Source organism: Anabrus simplex, chromosome 1, assembly GCF_040414725.1.
Source record: "Anabrus simplex isolate iqAnaSimp1 chromosome 1, ASM4041472v1, whole genome shotgun sequence".
NCBI lineage: Eukaryota > Metazoa > Arthropoda > Insecta > Orthoptera > Tettigoniidae > Anabrus > Anabrus simplex.
In genome coordinates, this window is record NC_090265.1 from 727,029,191 (window position 1) to 727,052,187 (window position 22,997).

At 37.9% G+C, this 22,997-nt stretch overlaps 1 protein-coding gene across 1 annotated transcript in view; it reads right to left on the reverse strand.

Annotated features, from left to right (window-relative positions):
- Positions 1-22,997, reverse strand: part of LOC136857426 (ribosome assembly protein METTL17, mitochondrial) — a 115,988-nt gene that overhangs the window by 70,601 nt on the left and 22,390 nt on the right. The window contains exon 5 of the mRNA XM_067136079.2: positions 8,495-8,660. Coding sequence (XP_066992180.2) covers positions 8,495-8,660 — 166 coding nt within the window. The remainder of the gene's footprint in view (positions 1-8,494; positions 8,661-22,997) is intronic.

The following is a 22,997-nucleotide window of genomic DNA, read 5'->3' on the forward strand; positions in this document are numbered from 1 at the left end:
TCATTTCATTTTCAGAAAAATTGGTGTCTGATAAATTAATTGTCGCAGGGTTGTTTATCTTTAAAGGAATTGAATAATTTTTTCCATTAGTGGTTAACTATTTTTGATCTTCTATTAGGTGTTTTTGTTTTCTAGAGTTTTTTGCTTTCTGTCTAAGATGTTGGAAAGTTTTTCAATAGTATGTCGTTGAATGGAGCTCCAGTCTAAAGGCGATGTAAAATGGGATATACTCAAGTGTGCTTTGTAGAGCTGTAAGTTTAGTAGCGATTTTTTCTGTACAGTAACTTTAATTTGTTTTTTAGCCATATTTTGTTTACTCTGCTTTGGGTGTCAAGAGATTTTGAACTTGATATGTTCTTTCTTTGAGTAGATCTTAAGAATTTCGGTATTACACCGCACCTTAAACATTCTTTCAAAAACCAGATATCTTTAGCAATCTTACTGACTTTAACCTTGAGGTTAATATACCTGTTTGTCTTAGTTTTTGCCTGGTTGGCTATCACATTACATGTAACTAATCTCATTATTAGACCCGTATTGAAATATGCTATGATATACTAACAATTTGTTGGTTGTTTTGAACCACCTTTTCAATACAAATTACAGTTTGTGTTGCTAAGTTGTAGTGTTCACACTTTACGGAATAATAACAGAGGAGTGTTCACGGCTCTCAGCGGCCTGGTCATTCCAGCTCTGGAACTTTGGACTGTTAGATCAGCAGCATAGCGGTTCATTAAAAGTGAGAAAGTATGTGGTTTTTCATTTGATTTTAATCGCAACATTCCTACTGACATCATTGTTATGACATGTTGATTTTTTTTTTGCTTTACGTCGCACCGACACAGATATGTCTTACGGCGACGATGGGGCAGGAAAGGCCTAGGAATTGGAAGGAAGCGGCTGTGGCCTTAATTAAGGTACAGCCGCGGCATTTGCCTGGTGTGAAAATGGGAAACCGCGGAAAACCATCTTCAGGGCTGCCGACAGTGGGGCTCGAACCCACTATCTCCCGATTACTGGATACTGGCCGCAATTAAGCGACTGCAGCTATCGAGCTCGGTATATGTTGATTTCAGTTGGAAGGATGTAAAAAGGCAGGTGGAATGTGTCTGCCATTACAATGAAAACTGCCCTACTTGACTGTCACTGATAGTATGCAAGAGGGCCTGCCACTACAGTGAAATTCCCTGACGCAATCTTCACGTGAGAAAAGACATATGGTGACTTCCCTGTCACGTTTCTGGGGCAACGTTAAGAGCTATGCAATTTAATACAATCTTACGCATAATGTTTACACTACCTAACCTAGAATTCTGTATACAGTGCAATGTAGAATTCCATAGCGAAGCATGCGTACATCAGCTAGTATATATATATATATAAAATGTAAATTCTAAGGAATTTATAGTATTGTCCACCTAGGCAATACTTGTAAAAAAATATCAGTACATGTTTCAACCCATTATTAGGTCATCTTTAGCTATTACACTAAAAAAGTAACATAGATAAACACTTGTTAAAAAAATGAATTGTCAAAACAAAATGCAAGATAAAATCACACAATACAAAAAAAAAAAGTTGAAAAACTGAACACTATCTATCTGGCAATAAAAACTTCACTTGATAAGCTTGAAATGAAGAATGTTCAAGTAATAAGATTTTGTCAAAATGGGTCGCCCATACGAGGGTTCTACACTATACAGTGCAGATTTCTAGTAGTATGCCAGTAGTATTGTAGCTGGAACCATTAGTTCTGAGGAGCTTGACAAGTGTATTATGGCAAAATATGAAAATATATTGCCGATACGGAACTAAAATGCATGATGAAAAAGTAGGTAGCTCATGAATAAACTCTCTTTGTGTGTTAGCCAAAATCTAAAAGAAAAAAGAAGAGAATGGGAGATGAGCGTCTCTCAGAGAAAACGAATGTGATAAATAGTGAAAAATAAAGTGAGAAACACTGACGTCCTTTTTTCCAGCCTTAAAGTTAGTGCCATCAAGTGGGGCGATCGTCTGAGCTGGTACGTGTATTATAATAAGAAATAAATTGACAAGAAGTCCACATTTTCAGTACAATACATCAAGTAAATGATATTACATCAGTCTTGGGAATAGTTTCAGCCACTCACCCATCTTCACCCAAATAAAAATTAAACAGGTTATGTGATAACTAAAACATATGTATACCAGACAAAGACAATGTTGCAGGAATACAATAGAAGTCCGCTATAGCGAGTACGGCATATAACGAGAGCCCTGCTATAACGGCAATTTTTGCTGGTCCCTTCAAAATTCCTATATCAAACTGTGTATTGTCCTTCGATTACAGCGAGAGCCCTAACACTGACGCATCTGTTATTATGAGGGATTTTCTCCGAAATCAATATTTATGCACCCCAGCGATTATGTTGCATGCGGTCGATCACCTTCTGTATCGTTTCCTCACTATGTCCACTAGCAAGTTCTCTCATCAACATTCTAAGGGGATGGAAAATTCTAAATTCCCATGGAGGGAATTAGATATTTTTCACCAATAGAGCATGTCAAAAACAAATCAGATGTTTCCCTCCATGGGAAATTAGAATTTTCCATTCGGAATTGCTAGGCGGGCAATAATTCCATTGTGGAAATTTATCTCCCGTATGCAGTTATCAGACTGTGCCTCATATATAGGCTTCTGATAAGCTCACCTGCATACACCCAGCGTCAGTGGGTAGGGTCTGACACATCCCACTCTGACGAGTCTAGTGCCAGATCTAAGACGAAACGCTGGTTAATAGAGCAAACGCCTGAAAAGCCTTACATCTGATATGATTCTAAGGGGATGTCGGAGTCGATTAGTAATACCCGCCAACTGCTGTTCCATAAAGAAAATTCAAAATGAAAGAGAACTTTCTGCGTAAATAACGTGTCCGATAACATTTGTTAACTCATTAAAGGAAAGGCTGAGAAAATGATCGCTTAATTTTAATGCTAAATACTGCAATTTATTCAGGATGAAATACACCTCAAGATATGGCAGCGTGCATCATTGATTTCAGAGGTTAGTTTCTATTTTTTTGGGTCTGTTAAATTTCAGAAAGGCTACTATCATGTAAATTTATAACAAGAAGGGTATTTTCTACTGGCGCTAGAAATACCGTACGTAAGTATTCACGATAAATATAGTACAGTTAAGTTACGTTAGGTGACACTGTTTGAATAAGAAAATGAAATGTTTGCCACAAAATGCGATCGATCATCTTTGGTGTGGGATAGTTTTCTCGCTATGTGCATTTGCGAGCTCTCTCGTCGACATTCAAAGGTGATGTTGGAGTTTATTAGTAATACCCGTCAACTACTGTTCTCTAAAGGAAATTCAAAATGAAAGAGAATAACACGTTTTCGTAATAAATGCATAAATAACATGGCCGATAGCAGTTGTAACTTTGTTAAAAATAACGGCTGAAGTAAACGGTCTCTTAATTTTAATGTTATATATTGAAATTAAGTAAGAATGTGATACACCTCTAGATACGGCAGAGTAAATCACTGATTTCAGAAGATAGTTTATATTTTCTCGCATCTAGTTAAATTTCGGAATGGCTATTCTCATCTAAATTTTAGCGAGGAGGTTATCATTTCTCTATGGTGCGTTTGAAATTTTTTTCATGTTACATATGCGGTTAGGTTAGGTGACGCCATTTGAAGAAGTAAACGGAAATGTTTGCCACAAGAGCTTCGGGAGTGATACCGTATTTCTCCAAATCCAAGACAACAATTTTTTTCTCACAATCTCATGTAAAAAATCAAGGGTTGTCTTGCATTCACGGCTTTGGCAACTACCGTAGTAACCACGCTGCTATTTTTCACACAACCCCCCTCCCCACCGTGCGTGCGTACAAAACTCTTTGACAATATACGACCGTCTCTTTATTATACATCACTAGCCGTGGCGAACGGTTGTACAGTGCCTATGTGTAACATCACTGGATCTCGGAAAATAGTGAAGAGAGAATGACATTCTATTAGCCTCTACACAATCGTTTCTCAAATCTGCAGAATGGCATCAAAAAATGCGAGCCTTTGAATTCTTAAAAAGGCCATTGATAATCAGTAGCAGAGTTATAACGACGCTACTGTACCTGACGCTTAGTAAAATTAAGTTTTATAGATAGCAGGAATATTTTCGTGATGGATCGTCTTACTGTAAAGATATGTGGAACAGGTATTGCCACCAAATTTTCAACGGGTGCTCGTCCATATTATGATGCCGATTTTAAGTTTATGGTTAATAAACTTTCGGAAATATACAATAATCGTGCAGCCGCAAGAAAATATGGCATAGGACTAACTAAAGCCAATATTCGGCGTTTGCGTGAAGAGAAGGATAGCTTAAAAATGCATATTGCACAAAAAATGCATTCAGTGGTCCGCAACATGGATGCATTAAAGAAGTCACAGATGAAATTGTGAGGTATGTGCACAAAAAACGCAAGAGCGGAATTGCCAAACTGCGGCGCAATAAACTTGTACGTTGACCTTCAACGGTCACAATTAGGCCTATACATTGCTAGCCGCTTAAGTTGGCCGAAGCCGGCAAGTTAGACGTGCATGTAGCGGCAGTCAGTTATATTTGACACTGAGTGAAAGTAACAGCTTTATAGTAAGCAAGAATATTTTCCTGATGGATCGTCGTATTGTAGAGACGCGTGGAATAGGTATTGCCAGCAAATTTTCAACGGGTTCCCTTCAATATTATGATGCCAACTTTAAGTTATGGTTATTAAACCCACTGAAATAAAGAATTGTGCAGCTGAAAAATAATACGCCATAACTAAAGCCAATGTTCGGCGTCTAAAATTAGTCTAAAATGCGTACTCTATAAGAGAGATATTCATATGATTTTACAAAGCACTTTTTAAGACTGATTAAAATTTTTTGAAGGAAAAGTCTTGGATTCGGAGAAATACGGTACCATAATTTTTTCAGAATGAAATTAAACATACACTTTCACGTATTATCAGATTTCAAAAAATAACAAACAAGTAAGCCGCAGAGTGGATATTATCCGCGAAGATGCAAGTTTTGAACAAACCAATTGCTGTTTTGTAGTGTTTTAAATGTGTATGGGAGTTTTTATGACTTTTAAAAAATGATGATCCGTTACAGCGAGTAAGTTTTTCGCTGTTATCAATTCTCACTATAGCGGACTTCTACTGTAATTATAACATTAAAATACAGTACACATAATAACAAAAATTATGGTTATGATCTTCTTGTCATAATATGATGCCTTTTAAATGACTTAGGACCTCAGGCAAAGAAGTAAATTTCTAATGCCTGATGTAGAACAAGCGCTGACTTGCTGGATGAAGTAGGCAGGCCATGTAAACAAAGAAGCAGATAGAGAACAAGCACTGACTTCTTGTAGGAAGCAGGCAATGTGAACAAAGGAGTAGATAAGGAGAGGTTGGGAAGGGGAGGAGAGAAGGGGTGTTTAAGGTAGGGCTGAAGGATGCAGAAAGAAAGACTGCTGCTGAAAGGGGAATTTAAAGAGATTATAAAAGAAATACCGTACAATCTTGAGTACCACCCGCCAGTGAATAAGACCCGCACCCTTATTTTGAAAGAATTTTTTTAAAAAAGTGAAGTCAAAATTATTTACAATCTTTACCAACACACATCAAATTATTAGAAAATACAAATAAAAGTAAACAAACATTTCCAGAATGATATCCAATAAGTTCATTCATCATCATCATCATCATCATCATCATCAGTACCAACTTTGGAACTTTCATAACCATCACCTTCCCACAAAATATCGTCATCGCTGCCATCCATAGCATTAGAACTGCTACATTTCCTGAAGCTCTTCCGTATGAGGTCTCCAGGGATGCTGTCAAAATCAACGAACACAGCAGCTGAACTTCCGGGCGCTGAATGCAACCAGTTGGCATCAGCGAGTGATTATCAGCCGCCATCCATTCTGTATAGAGCTGTTTCAAGGCTGCTTTAAATGGACGGTTCACACAGACATACAGCGGCTGTAGCATAAACGTCATCCCGCCCGGAATGACTGCCAGGTCGGTTTTCCCATCCTTGATATGTTTCTTCACAGCGTCTGTTGTGTGGCCGCAGTAACTGTCGAGAACAAGCAAGCTCTTTTGTCCCAATAATGCACCAGGGCGACGTTGCCAGACACACTTTGCCCAGTCTTCCACAAGTGAACTGTCCACCCACCCGGAGTTCTGAGATCTGACGATAACACCAGCAGGTAGATTTTTAGGAAGCGTCTTTCGCTTGAGAACAATGTACGGCGGCAATTTGGTTCCGTCGGCAAGAATACTCAACATTACCGTACACCGTTGTTTTTCATTACCACCTGTTCTAATGGTAACACTTTTCGCACCCTTAACATTCACAGTCCTGTCCACTGGCATTTCAAAGCAGACTGGCGTCTGATCTGCATTGCCAATTTGGGAAAGCAAATATGCATTTTCCTTCTGCAACCAAATTATGTGATGCTGAAACAACACTAACTTCTCATCGTAGGCACCAAGAAGACGCTGTGAAACTGAGGTACGCCTTCGTACGCTCAACCGATTTCTTTTATAAAAATTACAAACCTATCCTTAAACCCTTCCGATGAAAGTTCCTTTGCAATCTCTAATGCCTTTAGTTGACACATTTCGGATGACACACCATATCCCAATTCCCGCCTTTCTGTCACATATTTATAAAGTTTATTCATTTTCTGGAAACTGTACACTCAATCCACAAAAAGCTCTACAATCACCACTACATGTTAATAGCACATTTTTCTTCTTTCTCCAACCGCGAATACATGACTCGTCAATATCGTATTTAGTACCGGTGGCACGATTTCCAATAATTTCGGCTTCCCGAACTACTTTCAGTTTCTCACTCGCAGTAAAAGATCGCAAACACTTTGTGGAATTCATGTTGACACTCCAAGAAAGTGCATGAGACTGACACCAAACACGGAAGTAGCGTATACTGACAGCGGAGAGAGCATTGTTGCCAAGCCGCACCAGCGGTGATGCCCAATTTACGCGCATTCGGAAAGATAAATTTCCCAAAATTTTAAATAAGACCTGCACCCAATTTTGGAAGCAATAGTTTCGAAAAAACAATGCAGGAGGTATTCGAGATTATAAGGTAATTATTTTTATCTGAGATATGATTACTACTGGTAGGAATTAAAAGGTCAAATAAAATGTTTGATTTCTCTGGAATTTCATTTGATTGAAGTTAGGATTGAAAAACTGTTCCATGGCCTGCCTACTTTCTCCAGCAAGTCAGTGCTCGTTCTACATCAAACATGAGATTTACTTCTTTGCCTGAGGTCCTAAATCAACTTAAAAGCATCATATTATTACAAGATGATCATAACCGTAATTTTTGTTATTGTATGTATTTTAATATTATAACTATTCCTGCAACATTGTCTTCGTCTGGTATACATATGTTTTAGTTATCACATAATCTGTTTAATTTTTCTTTGGCTGAAGATGGCCACTAAGTGGCTGAAACTAGTCCCAAGACTGATGTACTTTATTTCTTAAAACTGCACTTCAATACGGAACAAAACTGAAATTTATAGCTTATAACTGGTACGTGTAGTTGCTTGCCTTGAGTTACGACTAGTAAGGAGAAATGATCAGAAGCATAACTCTGCACACAACCTGAATGAAACCATAGAATACAATATTTTATTCAACAAATTTGTAAAAGCAATAATCAACGAGCGCCAAAGGCTTTTGCGACTCGATTTCAATGAACTTTTAACTCCGCTCTGCTTTCCCTCATTTTCCCTCCTCACACACTTCCCTTTAATAGGTAGTCATTATTAAAATTGGTGTAAAACACTGAGTGAAGATTACGGTTTTAAATTGTATTTTAAGGTGTTTTCACAAATTTGCAGGACAATAACAAAATGGACATGTAAATCGTGTTTTTTAAATTCTTGAAGACTATCACCAAGAAAAGGAATGTACACTTTATAGTATACAATTTTTATCATTGTTTATAGTTTGTAATGTATGGTTCTTAAGTTTATCATTGCAGCTGAAGATGGTCTAAACAGCAGACCGAAACTAGTTTTTTTTTTTTAAATTGTAAGTGTTGAATACGCAGAAGTGTCCAAAACAAAGTTAAAGCTACTAAAACTGGGAAATCAACACGGAAAACATAAAATTCATAAATTATAACGCCAAGCTGGACGAGACTAGAACAACTAAGAACACTAGACTCTCGCTTCGCCCCGGAGTGGGGGTGGATGTACTCGCAAATGAAAAGAGATTTACATCATGAGGATAAGACAGTACTAGGCTAAGAAGAAAGCCTGGAAGAGTTAAGAACAACATAGTCCACAGCTGGCCTAAACGAACCAATACATATATATATATATATATATATATATATATATATATATATATAAAAATCAACCGTTGTTCATTTTCCATTACATGCACAGAGAGCAACTTACTGTTCGTGACACAGGCAGGAACTGGCGGTAGAACACACCCTTTAGAGGGAGCTCACTGGATTCCTTGCCATCTTTCAGAATGAGGCTTGCAAGATCATTCATGCTCGCAGAAGTGTCTATGCTGAAGTACTCCTTGAGTGAATCTCCCCACAGAGAATTGGCTACCCTAAATCAAAAGAAATAACAGTCAGTGAGGCCGTCATTATACAATCACATGCATAATACTTGACTATAGAAACATGCAAAGTACCAAACTCACGAAAAATATGATGTGATTTGAAAGGTGCAGGATACCAAGGAGGATTACATGTGAAACGGGCTATGTCCGCTGAGAATTCCAAGGGGTTATAAATGCCACCGCTCGATGGCAATAGTGCTAAGTTGCCTGATGATTTCTTAAGAATGGTGCAAGTGCTTTAAATTGTTTTTGTTTCTCTTTGGTGGTGTGATAAGTGTATGCACAGACTTTTATTCTGTCCTAACTTGTGAATAATTGACCTTCAAATTATAAGGTATGTGTATAAATATTCCCTGTGACTCTAAGGAAGTCAGTGACAAAGTCATTTGTACCCAGTAACCTATGCAAAATGGTCGATGAAGTAAAGGCTGTTAAACCTTTCAAAGTAATTTCCATGATCTTAGGTTATAATCTTCATGGTTCTGATCTGTACTGAATTGTAATTACAATATAATTATTAAATTAATATAGTAATGGTCTACATTTCAATACTATAATACGCAATATTCTAAATTACATTAATTAGGGACTAGTTTTGGCCATGGCTGGCCATCTTCAGCCATAATGTAAAACATTTAATAACTAAACAAATGTACATGGCACACAATTGACATAAAACAAATTAAACAAATATATACAAACCGAAATTAAAACTGGGATGAAATTATGAGTAAATTTGAAAATAACTAGGTTTTAAATTCTTGCATCTTGAGTATGCTCATCGAGACTCTTTCATGTATTAATATAATTCAATAGTAAACGGAAACTGGTATATGTTGATCCCATAATTCATCACCAAATCTATTTGAATGGTGTTAGCCATATGCAAGTCATTGGACACGGCTGTAAATAACCACTAGCTGACGGAGAACTGTTAGATGCTGTTTCAACATCAATCAAAGTAATAAAATGAAATGCTCTCGTGGTGCTTGTTAAATCATGCTGAAATGTTGTTGGACATTTTCATGAAGAGGTCAATTTTTTTTGACATTCAAGCTGTGGCAGATGAGGTCATCTCTACAAAATGTCTGAACATTTCAAAAGCTGTCAGCATCACCTATGATTCATCAGATGTAGAAAGTGTAACAGGGAAAGAATGTTACATCGACATAGAAAGGATCCGTAAGGGAAAGTTGTAAAAAACGGGAAACGTGCAAGAAACACTCAATATGCTATCTTTGAATCTAGTTCCTCAATGAAGTCAATTACAGATTAAAACAGAAAGATTTACCTGGAAAGGAATGAACATAAATATTGTATGCAGATCTGTAGAGAGTGACTGAGAACACAGCACCTAGAATAATTTTATGGGACTTAGCACTTTTCATAAATGTCCAAAGTTTGAATTTCCTTCAGCACCAAAATATTCCAACTTTATCAAGAAACTGCCAATAATGTATGATAAGAAACTCTCATTTGTAACTTTGAAACATTTAAGGAATAAATAATTGTAACACTGCACTACACACAGTTCTTTCGTAATAACTTCTGTTCATAATTTTGGCACTTTACACCTTTCTACAGATAAGTACCCAATTGTGAAATACCACCAATGGCAGACAACACCATATGTACGGACATAAAAACAGTATCAAGATATATTCCTAACTTGTATGTATAAGTGAGGGAAGAGGAGACAGGGTCGAAAGAACAAGGACAATCTCCACGTATTTATCTTCTGATCTCTTCCTTTTTCCTCTTTCTTCATATCCTAAAATTCGCACATCAAGAGTGAAGCTCTGTGGTACACGTGCAGTTCTAGAAGCACTATAAGAGTGAACTTTTCGAGAACTGTTATAATTAACAGCATCAGCAAGAAGGAAGAGCTATTTGATTGGACAGAATAACAAAAAATTTTGTTGGTTAACGTCAGGACCTGAGAGTTAACTCTGCATTCCTATTGGTCTCCTTGTGCTTACGCCATATCCTGTTTTGCAAACTTGACCAGTTCCTCGGTGGGAGCTTGTGAATGTCTGTTGTCTTTCCTGATGAACCGTCCTAGCAGCTGGATGTGGTTGCTCTGAGCTCCACTCTCCTTGAGGTTAGCACTCTTATTATTATTAATTTTCGGCTGTAACTTCACTTAAATGTTAGTGTAGACTTTTCCTTATTTATGCAGTACGCCCATGGATTTCACGTTAACCACCAAACCTCTGATAAGCACAATGCTGTCGTTTTTCAACTATAGGCATCTTCACTTTTGTTGGTCGCAAACTTTTTAAAAAACTTTTTTATTATGTCTTTTCTTCCATCAGGTTTTGCCCTCTATTAACTTATGTGTAACTGAATGCAAGTATGCTTTACACTCCCCACTCGAGAAGTGGTTTCTTCTAACCTTGAATCCTTTTAAAGCTTTGTTTTATGTAAAATACTCTTTGATTAAATCATTAGCATGGACAATAGCCCTCTGTGACAACAATGTGAATCATCAAAGTAGGGTTTTTTTTTTTTGCCATGGCACACTTGATGTTTTGCTATGTACAGACCTGATTTTGCACAGTGCACACGTGGCTCTACTTTTAATATGTGAGTGTGTTATACTAAAACTTTTATCCCTTTCTTCCTGAATATGTTGTATAAATAAATAGTGCTCTTAGGAAAATGACCGTTTCTCTTAGTTTTTCTGTTCGTGAAAGTTTACGTTCAATTGCCTCGTAGGGTTCCTACTGCTTTCCACATCATTGTCGTGTATTTTACATTGTTTAATACTGATCTTAGGATTGCGTTATAACTATTCAACATTTCATTCATGTTGTAAATTTTCTTTATTTTATTATTTTAATTTTAAGGTGCTTCATTAAAGGTTGTTCAATAATAATAATAATAATAATAATAATAATAATAATAATAATAATAATAATAATAATAATAATAATATGGACAAAACCCTGAGGTTGTTGAATGCTTCAAATATCGCAGTCTTGCTTGTACAGCCGGCCAAGCAGGTTGTCTGGCTGGTCTGCTGCTAACTTGACGAGGATGGTAGTGTGAGTGTTTGTTCATCTGAAGTCGAAGTTATTGAACGAGTACAGTTAGGCAAAATGGCATCCACAATTACATGGCAAAACACCCTGAAAGTTGTATTCGGCAAGGAGCAACAAAGGCCAACAGCCCACGAAATTCACCAGTGGACAGAAGACGTTCTAAAGGTATGTGATGATGAACTACAAACAATTCAACTAGTTGGAAAACAGAATGCAGCCTATCTCAAATTTAATAATGACAGAAGCTACCAGAAGTACTTACATTCCTTTAGAGGTACAAATTCCCTTACATTAATGAATGGTGATTCAGTGACAGTTACAATCATGCCTGGTGAAATAGAACTTACCACTGTACGCTTAATGAAAATACCGCCGGAAGTACCGAACGAGCGGGTACAATACGTTCTGCAGAATTATGGCAAGGTACAACAGATAGAAAATGAGAAGGGGTCAAATAGATACCGCTATCAAGTCGATACAGGAATAAGGGTAGTTCAGATGTCAAAAGAAAGCCTATACGCTCAACCCTCAATGTAGCAGGTTATGAGGCATATGTAACCTATACCGGACAGGAGCAACATTGTTTTTCATGCGGAAGTTGTTCTCATATTCGGACTAATGTTCCCACTAGATTTTCTAACACCAAAACATCAACGGCATCTAGATCACGCTTCACAATGAGCGATCTATTCAAACCTCCCTCATTTGACAGCGCACAGTCAGATACAGAACCCGCTCTCATGGATGTAAACAAATCAACGTCCGTACAGAGCAGGGTAGCGAATGGTGCAGGAGAAAGTAGCAAAGATAGCGATGTCAACCCTACAACACCCGGCCGGTCATGACAATAAGTTAGAACATATGGATATGGTAAACACACCAGTGTTAAAAGCCGATTCACAGGATATAGCTAACGCACCTGCAGGGGACCAACTTCCATTAGCTTCAAATGACAGTACAGACTCAGATACCGTATCAGTAGAAGAAACATTAGATATCAGGGACATACACGTATCAGATCAAGGAACCATAGAAGAAAATAACGCGATCACAAACACACTGCAACAGGAACACCAACAACCTGATACAATGGCCATCACTCTTCAACCTTTGACAAGGTCTGAAGCTGAAAGCCAGCGCCCTCCGGAAAGTACATTATCTTCGTCTGATATAGATAGGTCTGTGATCACTGAACAGCATCCTCCCACTCTCGGATCGTGGAACAGTCAGATGGACCTAGAGGAGGAAGTATTGTGTAGGGAGGACCCAGTAGCAGAAATATTGCTTGACATAACAAAATGTAACCCCAGTCAGCATAAAGTAAGCAAGTTAGCTAGTAAACAACGAAACCATCCGTATAAGACAGGAATGAGTAAACAAGGATTACCTCCCCTGACTACAAAGAAATAGTTTGACAGAATATCGATATGTGAACTGCATTCTATTCTTCTCTCTGTTGTAGTGTCATGACCCTCACACTAACAGTGGGGACATTCAATCAACAATAATTCATCACCAACTAAAATGCATGCTCTACTGAAATTTCTACAGTGTCATGATATAGATCTTGTAATGCTACAGGAGGTCTCCATCAATGATTTTTCTTTGGCATTAAACTATAATGCCTATGTAAACAATGGTAGTGATAACCTAGGTACTGCTATCCTTACTAAGTCAGGTACTGAACTGCAATCCATAGAGAAGCTTCCCTCTGGTCGTGGAATGAGTGGCAGATTTCAAGATTACCTGTTTTACAATGTTTATGCACCATCTGGGAGTAATAAACACCAGGAAAGGAACAAATTTTTCCAGTCGGACTTAACATATTTACTTCGCTCCTTGCCTACGCATTATGTGATGGGGGGTGATTTTAACTCTGTACTGCGTGCAGTAGACTGTACAGGTCCCTTTAAGCCGAGCAGCAACTTACAGACTTTAGTTACAAATCTCCAAATGTGTGATCCTTGGGTGCTAAAACATAATACCCCCGGATTTACTTTCTTTTCTTCAAATTCAGCAGCAAAACTGGATTGATTTTATGTTCCTCAAAATTTAGCGAATGACATAAGTCGTGTAGAAGTAGTACCAGTCACATTTTCTGATCATGAAGCTGTTATCCTACGTATAAGATTTAATATAAATTTTATACCTAGAGGACGCTCTTACTGGAAGATGAATGTAACCTATCTTCAAAATGCTAGTATCCTTGAAGAGCTGAAATTGCTTTGGTCAGAATGGAGTAAAAGAAAGATTAGATATCAAGATTGTGCTGATTGGTGGGATCGGTATGTAAAGCTGCAAATTAAATATTTCTTTAAGCGAAAATCTTACGAACTCTATCAAGATGAAGAACGTCTAATAAACCTTTATTTTAGGTGTATTTATGACTTACAAGAAAACTACCAGCCATCACCGAAGAGAAGAAGTAAAATCTGCCGCTATAAAGCAAAAATACTTGCTATATATCATCAACGCCTGCAGGGACTCAAAATACGCAGTCGGGTCAACGAACCAATCAAAAATGAACGGACCAATCTTTATCATTTAATGAAGGACTTCAAGCGCCGCAGATCATCTCTCATATTGAAAGTTCAAGACCCAGAAAGACAAGAGTACACAACACAACCGACTATAAGTAAGGCTTGCAAGTGACTAATCTCATGTTTTAATCCGTATTGAAATATGTTATTTGTCATAACAAAGCTTTTATTCTAATCAACCTGTTCAATACATTATAATGTCGTCACATTTAAAATATCTTCATTAATTGACAAGTTATTTGTGGGACATGTTTCGCTCCCTTATAGAGCATCATCAGCCAGATCTGAATTTCGAATAATGGTTATGTTCGTAAACAATGACTCCAGAACTATTGAAACATTTTTTCACAAACTTAAATCTACTCTATTAGAATATCATAAATTACATAAACTTTGATCATGCCTTATTAACATGGGCTTAGTAGGAGATACATAATAAAATTGTGGTAGAATGAGTTATTCTAAAATACTTAAAACAAGTAGCATGTTTTACATCTTTGAAATAGGTGAAATTCAATCTTAAGAACTAAATTTGAAAGTTTCTTTGTAATGAGATTTGGTAAAAAAAAAAGTTTTATATCCTTTAAGGATAAGACAAAATGTTTCAATAGTTCAATATTTCAATAGTTCTGGAGTCATTGTTTACGAACATAACCACTATTCGAGATTCAGATCTGTCTGATGATGCTCTATAAGGGAGCGAAACATGTCCCACAAATAACTTGTCAATTAATGAAGATATTTGAAATGTGACAACATTATAATGTATTGAACAGGTTGATTAGAATAAAAACTTTGTTATTACAAATATAAGTAAGGCTTTTGATTCCTTTTGTCGACAACTGTTTGATGCCGAGCCCATCCACGATAATGAAATTAATTTTTTCGCTGACTGTAAACCTCCACCGCTCAGAGAAGAGGATAACTCAAGCCTTGAAGGACCCAAAACCAAAGAAGAGGTTTTAAAAGCGATACAACAAGGGAAGAGTTCAAAAACACCTGGGATTGATGGAATACCTCAGCAATTTTACTCTACCTGCTGGTCGATCATTGGAGAAGACCTCACCTGCGTCCTGAACACTGCGTTACAGAGGAAACAACTTTGTGAATCACATCGTCGAGGAATTGTTGTACTGATAAAGTAGTTCTCTACAGCTCTCACTGTCAATGACTATCGCCCAATCACCCTCCTAACTTACAACTACAAAATATTACCCAGAATCCTCGTCAACAGATTACGACCATTATTATCCTCCATCATTCACCCTGCACAACACTGTGGAGTGCCTGGATGAACAATTTTTGATGTTACCTGTTCACTGTGTTATTACGTGGCGTCAACGGAACATACGCATTCACAGAGCTTACTAGTGTTCTTAGACTATCAGCGTGCATTTGACAGTGTGAATCATCAGTATCTGCTAAACTGTTTAAAATGGCATGGTCTTAGTCCCACATTTATCTCTTACATTCAGTGTCTATACACAAACGTATCTGCGATTTTGCAAATTAATATCTTTCACACTAAAACCATTCCCATTAAGAGGTCAGTAAAACAAGGATGTCCGGCTTCGACGGTGCTGTTTACCTTGATCATAAATCCTCTTATTTGCGAGCTGCATAAGGAAATAGGAGGAATAACACAAGGAAGTGCAAAGCTCACGGTAGCTGCTTACGCGGATGACGTCAGTATAGTATTAACATCGGATAATGATATACTCCACATGCGAAATGCTCTCGCACAGTTCAGTGTAGTATCTGGGTTGTCTATTAACTATCGTAAATCCAAAGTGATTCCTTTAAGAGACTGGGCATCATTATGTCAACTCCCACCGCTACAAACGGTAGAATCACACAAGATACTTGAAATATATTACGCCCGAAAGACCAGTGACATGAATCAACAAAACTGGGGACCAGTTGTCAACAAGATAAAAGTCTATGCAAAAGAACTCTACTGCCGAGACCTCTCTCTAATCCAAAGGATCTGGACTGTCCACTCATACCTTCTATCACAATGCTGGTATCCTGCACAAGTACTACCACTGCCTGCAACGTTTGCTAGACAGATAATATGTGCTAGTTCCTGGTACATATGGCGTGGCAATATCTTCCAAGTACCGATAACTACCTTGTGTCTTCCACCAACAGCTGGTGGACTTGGGTTGGTAAACGTCAAATGTCAAGCCCTCTTCTTGAGTCGTGGAAGAAAAATAGAAATGAACGAACGGAGCTTCTCACCTGATTGGCTGAAACACTGGTCTACTGTGACGGACTTGCGCAATCCACCTGATCTTCGGATTGTCCCGTCTGCCCTGAAGTATCTCCGCATTTCTTTGCAAGAATGGTGCTATTTGACGGAAGCCAAGTTCGTACCAGAAGTACAATTAACACGTCAGGTTTATGCTGATTTATTTCATCTAACACCTAAACCACTCATGCGTTTATTCAACAAGTGCCTTCAAACACCGACTTTAAACAACTTTGGAAAAAGATTAGTGCCCCTCATCTCCCAGCTAAAGTGCGATCTACATGGTATATGGTAGTCCATGACATTGTACCAACAAAAGAACGGCTATATCGAATACGAATGACTGATTCGGACTCCTGCTCATATCGTGCTCAACGTGACTCAATACTTCACAGACTGACCACCTATCTGAGGGTCAGACTGACGTATATACAAGCCAAACCATTTCTTCACCAACTGAACTTCACAATCAATAGAGAGGACCAATTCATACCACCAGATTACCTCCTTACCCCAAGGACAAAGCACAATTCTTCACTATGGATAATTGGACACACTATCCATTTTATAATGACTACTGATGGACAGCTGGACAAGGAACTTTACAATGCATACCTGAAGAGAACAAGATGGAAGTTTGTTGCTCCCCGAGTCAACGACGTGTGTGGACATTATCTAAGTGCTTTCTGATAAGTAGTACTTCGTTGTTGGTGTCTTTGCATGGTTTTGTTACAGGAATTGCGAAAGTGCCACAGGAATTTCGGACACATTACAGACTCTAAAACCTCAACAGAGAGAATTTTGACCACAGTACAGTAATGTCTTTGTCTAGAATACTCTGTGAAACTAGTTTGTATCACTTCTTAGGTATGCCTAACATGTAACATGTAAACAGCATTAAAAAAAAGGGCAATCCAGTCCGTACCAAAATTACAATATTTCTTTGAAGATGTAACGTTAAAAATTTGTAATGGATTTATTTGATCAATAAATTGTTTTAAAAATACATATACATATACAACGTTGGATAAGGAGATCAGCTGAAGGGTACAAGTGGGAAATATGTTCCATCAGAATGTAAGGAACCTGGTGTGGAACAGAGAAGTTCCTATGAAATGTAAAGAGATAATGCACAGGATGTACCATACACCTGTATTTTTTTTGCTAGTTGCTTTACATCGCACCGACACAGATAGGTCTTATGGCGACGATGGGACAGGGAAGGGAAGGAAGCGGCCGTGGCCTTAATTGCCTGGTGTGAAAATGGGAAACCACGGAAAACGATCTTCAGGGCTGCCGACAGTGGGGTTCGAACCTACTATCTCCCGAATACTGAATACTGGCCGCACTTAAGCAACTGCAGCTATCGAGGTTGGTACAGCTATATTAACATATGCATCAGAGACTTGGACACTGACAGCAAGAGATGAGTGTAAAATTCAGGCCAGTGAGATGAAGTTCCTGAGGAGTATGGTAGCAAAGACAAGGAGAGTGTACAGAGTAAGAAATTTTGAGGTCAGAAAACAAATAGGGATAGAAAAACTGAGTATTAGGATGAAGAAGAATAAAATGAGATGGTCTGGACATGTTATGGGGATGGGGGAGGGAAGAATATCAAAACAAGCTGTGATGGTATTATTATTATTAATATTATTTATTTTCCTTAAATTGTACATGTACATACACGATAGGGCGTGCTCAGCTATTGCTGATTTGTCTGGTTGATTGAGACGAATATTTCTTTGGTGTTCCTTGATGCGAGTCCCTGCGAAATGTAAAGAGTTTGACCTTGTTTTCTTGACTCAGCATAAGCCCAAAAGCCCATATCATGTCTACAAGTACGGGCCATGAAAACATCAACGTTAACCATAAGAGTTGTATGGGCTAAACCAGGGACTCCAAAAACTGTCAAAGTAGTTAGTAGGAGGTAAAGCCAGTAACATTATAACACACCAGGGAAATATGAGCCGTTCGTAAGGCTTTACTTCTTCCTCCGGAGAGACATCTACGGATAAAACCTAGTGTTACTAGTAACTATTCTCATTTTGGTTCCGTATTGAAAATGACGAATATCACAAATATTATTATAATATCTATAGACCCACCTTTTCAGTACAATACAATCCACTATTTCATGTGGTTAAAATTTATACATAATACATAAAAGTCATAGGTACATGTTTCACCCTTTTTTTACGGGCATCATCAGCCTATATCAATCTTAAAAATTAATGGATACGTGATCTTTCTAATCTTATAAACTATAGAGTAAAATCTTGGACAATGATCTCATAAAATGTTGTACTATAACATCTAAAACAGGGATATTGCACAGAAAGTATGTTAAAAAAATATTGTGAATTAACAGTTTTTAAAGATTATAATGTAGTTAATCATAAATATTTGAGCGTTTAAAACCAAAATGGATCCTCTTCTTATACATCATTAGGACTGTGACGACCTTGAGTGTAAAAGCACAATCATCCAAGGGGGGATGTTTACTACATTCCCATAGCATGAGTTCAAGTTTACAGTAAAATCAATGTCAGTTATTTAAAATAGAAGTGTGCACATATCAAATGTATTAAAATATGTACGGTTGATTTATCAGAAAGTCATAGAAAAGAAGATGGGACTTCTTGTGGAGACGTTGCTAATGATAGAATGTTGTGTCAAAGCTAGCTGATGTCAGTGTATAGTTATGTTAGTACGGTAATCAATTGGATCCAAAAGACGGTCAAGTGGGTGTTATCAACCCAGCTGAAACATTTGTTTGAAGAAATGATCGAGTTTTACCTGAAACAAAATGATGAAGAGAGTTAAATAGTATTGTGCATGAGACTTCCCGTACGTCAAAAATGCCTATGGCGGTACTTACTTGTACGGTGCGTGTTAAGTATGTCAGGCTGCTCCAGCAACGCTAGCTTGACTGAACTTTCTACTTCTAGTATTATACCGGTGTGGCTGAGGCAGTGATGGACACGGAGGGGGGGAAAGGGTGGGCAGATCCTTGAGTGCAGGTGTTGTTGTTATATATTATATTATTATAATAATATTTGCGATACAAAACCTAGTGCTCTGTAAGCCTTACCCCTCACTTCCTAAACATGCTTATTTCATTTTAGATTGTCTGAAATATGAATACCGAGCAGTCTGATGGAGTTAGAAGGCAGTAGTTCGATTCCACATAGGCTAAGATACAAGGAAAGAGGGAGGCTCAGAGCAACATGGACCGACTCTGTCAAGAACAGTATAAGAAAAAGAAGACTGGAATGGAATACAGTGAAGAGGAGTGGTGGAAGGAGAGCCAACGGTAAATTAGTGCCATGACACCCCGACCTGGCACGAGCTGGACAAGGGGAAATGAAAATGATGAGGAAGAACAGAAAGTGCTATGAAGCCCTTATTCAGTTATATAAGACAACACGAAAGCTGCATATGGCAGTAACGAGAAAGGAATCTGTAGCACTTTCTGGCCTAGTTGCAGGTTTGTGTAACCACTCCTTTTTATATTCTTTTCATTAATTAGAGATTTCAGGTAATTCTTTCTGAGCAGCGATTTGTTTGTTTAGACCTCTCTGCATCAACATCCATACATCTTGGTTCCTGTTCAGTCCAACGGAGTGTGGATGCAACCAACCGACATATGCATTATATACTTAGTTTTCATATGCGCACTTTCACAGCATTGCTGCTGGTGTTGTAAAGTTGTAATATGAGAAACTGTTTCACAATCAGTTGGGAGTACGTAGAGCTACTGCTATTTTAATTCAACTGTGACTTAATGCACAATGAATTTGCTGATAGAACCCTTCAGCTCGCATTAAGGAGAAGAGAAGTTCAACATCCCACACCAACACTAAACATACACAACATTAAAACTATATCCCGCCATGCAACATTAGTAGCACGGGTATGTGGAATGCAATTATCTTCATGCTGTCCGTACTGATACAATTACAACTGCACGCCACCTGTTTCTGACTCATTTTCTGAAACTACAGTATTTTATGTTGGCATTAAACTTGTATGGTCTATGCATACAATTTACAATGTGGCAAAGACTTTTATCAAAAAGTTAACACTATGCGCCCGGTGGTACCACGCAGCGTGCGCCTGAGTGCCACTGTACTACTACCACGAAATTTGAAATTCAGTTACTAGAAAGCTATTCATGTTATCGAATCAGTTTTTGTTTTAATGTGTTGTCGTATTTCCTTTACTATTGATAGGGGGTGTTATCAATCAATAGTGATTGGTCGTGCAGCAACCTTAAGACAAGGTTTCGTAGCCAGGTGCACTCAGCTAAATCTTACCTAATTGCTGACATACATACTCCTCGCACACTCTGGTCCGATAAGCTCAAATTTATGCGTGCGTGTTCTAATGATGGATTATATGACTTCACAGATTTAGAATGAAAGTCTAGTGAGTCATCAGTCTGCAATCCTCTCTCAAGTAGTCGATTTATACTGTATGTTGAGACATGGATCCCGGATCTAGTACAAGTAAAGGAAATCCTACGCGTGCATACAGCCCATGGATAAGTGAACAGATTGTTACAGAACTTGTAAACGATTCACATTCTGATCTGTATGAAGGTGATTGTGAAGAAAAAAAATTAAAATCTACCAGCTCCTCATCACCAGAAAAACAAGTTGCAAAAAGACGAAGGGAGGTGAGAAGCACGGGAACACAATGTAAACAAGATACTGCTCCTGTGAACAGGCCCGTTGTTTCCTTCCCCTATCAATATTTTGTGAACGTTTGGCAGATGATTTGGTGAGTAGTGTTGCTGCTGGAATTACTGCAGAATCACGAGCATCATCTGCGGGAAGGCTAGTAGGTAGAGATTATTTTCCACACAGCATAACTGCAGTGGGCGTGAAGAAGGAATGACACTCGCAGCATACGTGCAAGGTTTGCTACTACAAGTCTAAACACAACACCGAGCTTGCTGTGAAGTAAATGACGACCATATATTGCCGTAAATATGACGTAGGTCTTTGTATAGGAGAATGTTTCGAGTATTACCATATCAAAGCTAGGTACTGGGAATAACAATGTAATTCTGTTGTTCAGTGATGGAAAACTATCAAACTTTTCTGAGTGAATTAGAAATTCAAGTGTGTGAACAAGGATAAAAGAATGTACCAATATTGTAGCCTGATTTTATTTCCAATGCTGAATTGATTTCATGTGATAGTCCACTTTTTCTAGAATATGTATATAAATTTGTTTATTAATACTGCAAAAACTGACAAAACTGTGATTTTTATCCTGACAGTTTAAATCACGCCGGCACAGGGTAGGGACGCTATCTTGACTCACCCGGGCTCATAGTGTTAAACTTCATTTTTACTTTATATTTTAAATGGGTCTTGTTCTTATTTGACTGAAGATGTCCCGAAAGGGGGTCGAAACATGTCTCATTATTAGTCTTAATAGCAAAAAAGTTTCACAGTACTGTAAAGGTTGAATATTTGACATAATGATTTAACAAGTTAATAGTGAAGCAACTTGTCAATGAAAATAAGCCAGGATAGGTAGTCATTCCCGGTGGCCTAACATCTACTTCGCAGCCACTGGACGTATGTACTAATAAACCCTTTAAAGAGCATTTAGGTCGATTTTACAACAAGTGGATGATGCGTAGCGACCTTATACCACCTGAACTTGTCTCCAAGAGCTTCAAAAGGACTGGGATTTCAAATGCACTAGACAGATCTAAAGATGACGCAGTATGGCAGAGAGACAAAGAATCTGATACTGGTATGAACAGCGGCGAGGACGGCGTATCAGATACCGAAACCAGCCATAGCGAGACAGAAGATTTGGAATAAATTGTGTACTGGTAAATCCGTACTTCACAACAATGCAATCATTTTTTGCAAGTGTAATATTTTAACTTTAATGCTCAGATCACTGACAATTAACTTAATAACTTCATCTTTATTCTCAGGTTGTAGAAATGTTCGCTGAACTGTTGCGAATAATTACTAATTTTGATTTTCGACTATTTTAATACCACCCGCCACCGAATAAGACTTGCACCCATATTTTGAGGGAACAAAAAAAAAAAAAAAAAAGGGAAGTCAAAATTATTTACTATCCTTACTAACACACATCAAATGATTAGAAAATACAAATAAAAGTAAACAAACATTTCCAGAACGATATCCAACGAGCTCCTTTGCGATCTCTAATGCCTTTAGCTGACACATTTCAGTTGACACACCATATCCCAATTCCTGCCTTTCTGTCACATATTTATACAGTTTTTTCAATTTCTGGAAACTGTACACTCAGTCCACGAAAAGCTCTATGATCACCACTACATGTTAATAACACATTTTCCTTCTTTCTCCAATTGCAAATACATGACTCGTCAATATCGTATTTCGCACCAGCGGCACGATTTCCAATAATTTTGGCTTTCCGAACTACTTTCAGTTTCTCACTCGCGCTCAAGATCGCAAACACTTTGTGG